The following is an 8,161-nucleotide window of genomic DNA, read 5'->3' on the forward strand; positions in this document are numbered from 1 at the left end:
AAGAGTTCCCACAAAATATATTTTTTTGTACTTTGGCATCTTTCAAGAAAAAAATTGCTTTTAACTTACTAATTGAATCTAGATTTGAATCTTTACATATACCCATATGTACATGTGAAGAGAAAGTGAATTTATAAATTTGCACCTAAACAATAAACTTACTGTCTTTCAAAAAGTTCATAGAAATTTCTAATGAAATTAACTTGAAAGAAAAAAAAAGTTTAAATCTTGACATCCCATCTTTTTCATTATACGTTTTCAGTGAGAGGATTTCTAATTTTATTTTAGAGGTTCGCTATATTAGTCACTGGAAAATAGAACTGTTACAGCTATACAAATTTTAGAATTCCTTAAGATACCAAATAAAAAATAACAAGTATAACACACAGTAACTTCTGGCTGGAAAGTCAGATTTCTATTTTCACAGTCCTCAGAGAAATTCCGTGTGGTGTAACACAGAAGCCCCTCAGAGTCCAACACTTCAATCTGTTCTTGCACTCACACAGGCAAGGTCTCTGACCCTCTCTGCCAGCACTGGGCACTGATGAAAATTGAGTCCAAAGTATATACTTTGATGTCACTTCTCACATCAAGTGCACCTGTCCTAGTGCAGATTTCAGAGACATGGCATTTGTTAAGGTGCACCGACACTACTCCTCACATGAACACTGCAAGTGTGTTTCACGGTGACTGCCTTCTCAGTGTGCCATTGCAGTTTTGCACAGATGGGCTGGAGATTAGAGACATTTGATTCCTCCTGACTAAGCTATGTCAGAAAGAAAAGAGGAATTTTAAAACATTCCATTTCTTTATAAAAAATCACCATCCCAAGGCTTTTACCATTATTAAAATTTATTTCTAAGGAATTTATAGTATTCATTCAGTAAATATTCTAACACAGCTTGTCCTTTCTATAGAAAGCAAGCTCAATGGTTAGAATTAATAATTTATATATCCTCCAACAGCTTGCTCTCAGGCACTCCTGATTAATTTCTGCTGTGGCTCTTTCTCTCTACAATTAAACTTTATCAGGGAGTTATGTAAGTTAATGTTCTTAATTTCTGCATGAATAATCAGAACATTCTTAGTAAATAAACTGTTCTTCTGTAGCACATGTATTTATATATGTTTCAAAGTTTGAAATTAAGTTCCCATTAATATCAGCAAATGGATTTTTCACTCTTCAAAATTTTTCAGGCAGATGAAGCAAACTTCTTTATCTTGGGTTTTAATTGTCAAGTTCAACAGAGATACCTAAACAAACAGGTCTCAACTGGCACACATATCCTCAAATACTTCATCTGAATTTCTGCATGTGGATTTTTATAACCTTAAATTTATTTATATTTGTGCCTCTTTTAACATGCATGTTTTAAAGGCCTTTCTTCCAAAAACTGCTCTATGATTTAAGAGCAGCTCTGTTACATTTTCAGATATGCTATATTATTATTTACCATATAAACAGACAGTAGGAAATCCAGGGTCCTTTCTACATTTGTAGCTCTAGTGCCATGGTAAATCGATCTTAAAAAGAATTCCCACTACTGCTGTAATGCAAATTAATATTACTTCTACTAGGGCAAAGCTAACTTGGAGAGACATACAGAGAAAACATTTGCCTTTAAGGCATGAAATATACTAAAAGAAATGCAATATATATACTTTAAGTAACAGAAAATGCTATAATTCTAAAAAGTTTCCTTACCTGCTCTGCGCCAGAATTTCATGTGCTTGATTCCAACTGTAATCAATTTATCAGGCATATAAGGATTAATCTTAACAACAAAAATCTTATCTTTGCTTCCCCTGAAATGCAGAGCAAAATATTTTAAATGCAAAAGTAACCATTCATATTTTTTAAATAGGTTTTGGTTGAGGTTTTTTTGCTACTGTAAACCTTCACTGTCTTCCTAACATTTACTTCCAAATCATTAGCAGTACGTTATTATGAAGATGAAGAAAGCCAAAAAACTAATGTACTGAGTCCTCTTCTATCTTTATTACCTTTTGGTTTCCAAAGCAGGTGAGTAATTCTACTATTTAAGAAACCCACTAGGTGGCATTTTGTTTGCAAAATAATATATTATTTGCATTAAGTTTAGGTATAGAGAATTTAGACCTCTTGACAGCTCATAATGAAACTTAGAGGTGTAAACTTACAAATGCTATTTCAAAGTCTCTCGTTTTGAAAATAAACTGCCATTCTCATCCACCTTTCAATTGGTATTCCTGTTTCTCTTGTTAGAATAACATACAAGAACATTGAATAAAACATATACTGCTATATCAATTTAAAACAGAAATTTCAGTTATTTCTGAAAACATTAAAGCTTGTTGTGTGATGTAGATTTCTTACCACGTTCCTATAAAACCAATGCCTAAAATGTCATGTAGTTTGAAACACAGCTTTCAATTATGTTTAGTATCTGTGCAAGGAAAGAAATGCTTACTAGAAGTTTTTATTTCTTTAAAATCCAGAAGAACTTCTAATCTTTAATTTTTGCTCCCTGTTCAAGAGTGGAAATAATCTTTTACCTTCTGTTCTTTCAGACCACTAAATGAACTAGCAGCAAAAAGCATAAACCAGCTTCTTTCCAAACTCACACTGTGATCTTCCAAGTGTAGATGCTGCTCTCAAAAATGTTATTAAATTCCTCTGACTAGGTAGCAAGAAAAACACACCTGAAACTAAATCCAGTATAAAATGGCTAAAGTTTGATTTTAAAAAAAGTAAATTGAGATTGGTGGAGTAAGGGTATTTAATTCAAATAAAACCAAAAAAAGAATCTGAAATAATTAAAAAAAAAAAATCACATGAAGGGCAGACAAATGAGAAGCCCAAACCAGTATCTTGAGAGAAGCCAAGATCATTTGGTTTCTGACAAATAAATGTGAATGGAGAACTCTTCTTTAGCTGTATCATCTATTCAGGATTTTCATTCCACAGGGGATAAGAAACATAAAGTGTGTTTAATCAGAAAATAAGATTAAATGTAATTGAAAAGTTATTTTGTCCAAATTCCTGTTCAAAGCAGAGCTAACTTCAAAGTTAGATCAGGCTGCTCAGGACTCAGAAAGGAAAAGGAAAGATCTTGAAGAAAAGAGAACTGAGTATAACTACTATCCCAAGAAAGATGTGACCTCTGATAAAAATTATCTGAAAAGAAGAGATACATCACCATCTCTGGGAGGGCCAACAAAGTGCATGGAGTGAGTTTTAAAGACATTATTTCTAAACACACCAAAAGAATCATAAACTTGGTCTTCTATGTCTTCTCTCTTCACCAGTTGAGCTGTCACTGTAATAATTCTTGTTAAATCTATCAGAGCTTCAGTTGCTTTCTTTGAAAGAAGGTTTTAAGGCTGTGCAATATGTTATCACTAGTATCACTTACATGATAGAAATTGCTAATTTATTAGAGAACTATTATTCTTTAATTAATATATTTTGCTTACTATCATTTGTGAGTAAATATAGGAACAATTTTTAAAACAAAGTTAAATTCCTACCTGACTGCTGAAAGTTTTTCTCCTTTCTTCCAATCCCAGAGCACAATAGTGTGATTGTCATCTATTCCAACAGAAGCCAATCGTTTCCCATCCGCTAGAAAAAGAAATGTATGATTAAGAGAGTAGACAGGTAACATTATGTTGCAATAACAAGAAACTAGATTAAAGGATACTATAACTTCATAGATACTATAAAAAGAGTGTACAATCAGGTAAACAATCATATGGCATGTGCTTAGAGTCACATCTGTCACCTGTTTGCTTTTAAACTTGAGTGGTCGGTTGGATGAGTTTAGGACTTTAAGATACTCTGTCTAAAAAGCTCTGAAAATCCTTGTTTATTTCTGAACAGGGAAGCATTGAAGCAAGTTTATGAAATATCCTTAAATTTAGTAATCGTGTGAAGTCTTTGAGAAGTTCTGGCACATATGCCACATTTAACCTCCAAGAAAGAAGTTGTTTGTGCTCACTCTTGATCAACAACTTTCTAACATGTATCTATTTTTGAAATTGCTATGTATCCGGGCCAGAATTTAGGAACTAAGACTCACATCTTGATAAAGGAGAACCAGAGAAAGTGAGAAGCATCAAGGACTCCAAACTACTCGTTTCTGTGATAAGACACCTTTACTGTGACATTAGAGATCCTATGTAGTAAATTCAATCTATTAAGGAATGAACAGAAGCCAGTGGAGAAGAGGAAATTTAGCACTGGTACCAGAATTCAATACATGTGGTGCAAAAATCTCAAAAGATGTGACTGACAAGTTTCTAGTGTTAGCATAAGGTGGGGAGAGAGGCAGCGTTTCTGCCCACAACTCCATAATTGGACTTTCTGAAGTTACCAGTGAGCTACCCAACTGGCTTGCAGGATTTAATTGGGAGAAAAACGGGGAAGTGCACACCTGATCAATTTACTCAAACATTTGCTTACACAGTTGTACTGCAGGTACAACACTCGAGATCTGTGTGCCTGCCTCATCTCATACAAACAACATAAATTCCAAAATGAGTAGCTCAACTACTAAATGGCACAGAACTCGTTCTTGCATTTCCAGATGTGCAAGACTCCACAGCTCTTTTTCATGAATGATCACTTTAAGACAGCCTTTCTCATTTAACATTGATCACTGGAGAATATTTTTAACACAAAACCTTCAGTGTCAATTGCTCATTAGAACTGATTAACTTGTATTTTCATACAGAAAAGGAATATTGTATATAAATAAATAAATACTTATTACCTGAAAAATCAACAGCACAGACACCATACTGGTGATAGCCCTTTAATACTGAGATTGGTTTTACTGTTTCTGTATCCCAAATGTGTATTGAGGAATCTCGACCAACCTGAAAGTACACATATTTATAACAGTTTTTTTCATTTATCAGTTACTTCATACAGTTGTTTAAAAGTATAATATTGCCAAACAGTTTTTAAAGTATTTGAAAAAAAATAGTGATAAAATTTTCCTAGTATTACTTATGTCTGACTAGCAATATATTATTCCTTCTGCTTTACAAATGCCACTCCCCAGCTGGCTCTTTCTTCCCTCCAAAGCACTTAAGTAGATTAATCACAATTAACTAGATTCTTCTTGAGGGGAGGGAAAAGTCCTTTATTGATTGTACTGTGGCATGTTTATTCTACCAATTCCCTATCAATCACTACCTGTCTAAATATAAAAGGTTGTTGTTATGGCTATTATGTGAGCTACCCTGTGTTCAAGAAATGAGGGTGACTTCTGTTGCTTTCTGGTGTCATTACAAGTGCCTACAAGTCAGATTCTAATGCATTGATACCTTTGGAGTGACCCCCACTAGAATGGCACTAACACAAGTAACTAGAAGTTTGTAAAAAATTGAATGTAGCTTATTCTTTTCTACTATGTACAGGTATTATTAGTTACTACTTTCAAGATTATTTGGTATTGCAAAGGTTTTGTACTTCAGTACACAAAAAAGAGACTGGAAAACCAGACTAACATTCTTCTGTGTTTAAGACCAGGGGCAGGACTGAAGAAAACTAAGAACTATTTCTGGTTTTGCCCAACTTAATCCGTGATGATTGCAAAGCTTCTTGGAACATCCACTATCAGGAAAATCTAAACTAGTGTAGCATGGGGAATTTGATTACTGCAACATCTAATTTCTGCAGCCAATACACAACAGTATATAATATGTATATATAAAACACTATGCAATGCAAGTTTATCTTTCAAGTAAATCTAGCTACATTTTACTCATAGTGTTAATTACTCTAAAATTAAATAGAATCAATTCTCACATTCAGGGCTTTAATCTCTAAATTAACCTGGAAATTTATATGGTTCTCTGACATTTTTACACAAACTAAGAGCATTATAAACAAAAGTTTATTTCTAACAAAAAATTAGTTCATATGTTCTCCAATTTATGATAGGATACTAACAATAACAACAATATTACTACATTTTAAAACCCTGAAACATCAAATAAAAACCTACAAGTCCTGGTGTATAATCACTTATGGGAAGAGATGTTTGTCAAAAAACATGAGTGAAAGAAATTTACCTAAAATTACTGCCTGGCAAAAGGTAAAATGAACTATTAAAAATATTTCAGCAACATGCATACTTGTGTTGTATGTACAAACAGGAAATATTTTGGCTATAAGTGATAACCAAAAAACATAATGCATGAAACTGAAAAGCCAGAATGTAGTAACAACTGTTAACTTAATGTTATGTAGTAATACATGGATGTAATAACAACACCGATAACTTCACAACTAAGATACTAAAAATATTCATTTTAATTGTACATTTCCTCCACTTACTATGAAGAAGCAACACAGTGTTGAATAAGTATGAATCTATTCTTACATAAAAAAGATATTTAAAAAAACTATCAACTAAAGACTCATCAGAATTAATATAAAGAACTTAAAAAAAACTCTTATGATGCAGTTTTTTATCATGATTCCATCTGCAACAGAAATGTAGTCCTTCACCTGAATAAATGCAGACTGGGCTTCCTTCCTCTAAAATAAATTCAGTAGCAACAACTTCAGATTCTTATTGCAGATAGACATGCATCCTACCTGGCCTGTTGCCACATAGTCCTTTAAGGGGTGAATAGCAAGGCAAAGAATGTCATCATCATGACCTAGATAAAAGCGCTGTGTGTTCTGCTGTCGATTGTACACCACTCCCACTGCTGCAACATGGTATACAATTTCACCGGTCTGAGTGTAAAATAAGTTGCTTCGACAGTCGTAACCTCTGTAACTAAGGAAAGAAAATAAGTTTGTTCATCCGGGTCACAACCATATATACTGAAACTTTGAGATACATTTTTGCAAGATGCATTTCGCACAGGTAAAAACTCTGATTACTTATCAATTACTGTTTTGGTGTTTTAAGAGTATGAACATATTTTCCCAAAGAAACACCAAATTATCAATTTCATTTACTATTAAGACATCAGTACTACCAGCACTAGTTTGAAAGTGGAGGCTATTTAATAGCTGCTCTCCAAAACTAGTTTGAAATAGGAAGTGATAGCTAGTAATTTTTTCAGACCACATGGAGAATTCAGGCATACAACATGTAATTAAAAGAAACAGCCAAAACTAATACTTGGGACACCTTCCATCAGGCAGCAAAAGTTTCCACAAGAATGTGGACAACACAGGCATCATAAAACTGAAAGTTTCTGGAAACTTGCTAACAGGAAACAAATGCATACATTTTCTTCCAGATTAGTTTCTGTTCTAAAGGAAAACCTGTCTCCTTCCTGCAGGGATACAGCAACTGACACGAGATGGCCAATTCCCAACTAAGGTCGGTATGCGCTATCACCACAAAAGTGCTATTTTCAAAAAGGCTAGGATCCTACTTTCAAAAGTAATTTAAGAGGCTTAGAAACCCGAAAAACAAATAAGCTTTAAACTAGTGTTTTTAATACTGCTAACCTTGGCAGTCCATGGAGATAACCTTTAATAATCTGTAACTGAAATTCATTCCTTCCCTTCCTCTGATATAAACAATACTCTGTACACTCTTGGCACATCCTGTTCCTATGTCATTAATTACCCAGATATCCTCTTTCCGTTCCTTCTTCTGTTCTTACAAATCTTCACACAAAATGGTACTGATGTCAGATCATCCATGATTACAAAAAAATTGCTAAAATCATTACACAAAGTTTTTAAACATACAAGCAGATAGTCTAGGTTAATTTATCCTGAGATGCAGAATGTCTCATCTCCCCTTTTTGAGATTCCTCTCTAACTAGTCTTCTAGCCAGTCCAGGTTCCTCTTGATGGCAGCACCACCATTTGCTGTACCAGTAACTCCTCTCAGTTCTGTACTGTCTGCAGTATTGTGAAGTCCAAAGCTGGGTCTTACTAGATCCCAAACAAAGTGAACTTCTGAAACCCGCAAAAAACTGGGTAAGCACAGAAATAAAAGCTTTTAAATAAGTCTCCATCCAACACAGACAGAGAGGAAGAGAGGAAGGAAGGGAGGAAGGAAGGGAGGAAGGGAGGAAGGAAGAGAGGAAGAGAGGAAGAGAGGAAGGAAAGCAGGCAGGCAGGAAGGCAGGCAGGCAGGAAGGCAGGAAGGCAGGCAGGCAGGAAGGCAGGCAGGAAGGAAGGCAGGAAGGAAGG

General features: G+C 34.4%; 1 protein-coding gene across 1 annotated transcript in view; it reads right to left on the reverse strand.

Annotated features, from left to right (window-relative positions):
- Window positions 1-8,161, reverse strand: part of EML5 (echinoderm microtubule associated protein like 5) — an 83,088-nt gene that overhangs the window by 39,084 nt on the left and 35,843 nt on the right. The window contains exons 15-18 of the mRNA XM_010003743.1: window positions 6,593-6,779; window positions 4,755-4,860; window positions 3,511-3,604; window positions 1,706-1,806 (exon numbers count right to left, since the gene is read on the reverse strand). Of these exons, the coding sequence (XP_010002045.1) occupies window positions 1,706-1,806; window positions 3,511-3,604; window positions 4,755-4,860; window positions 6,593-6,779 (488 nt within the window). The remainder of the gene's footprint in view (window positions 1-1,705; window positions 1,807-3,510; window positions 3,605-4,754; window positions 4,861-6,592; window positions 6,780-8,161) is intronic.

This window comes from Chaetura pelagica, unplaced genomic scaffold, assembly GCF_000747805.2.
Source record: "Chaetura pelagica isolate M959 unplaced genomic scaffold, ChaPel_1.0 scaffold48, whole genome shotgun sequence".
Classification (NCBI taxonomy): Eukaryota; Metazoa; Chordata; class Aves; order Apodiformes; family Apodidae; genus Chaetura; species Chaetura pelagica.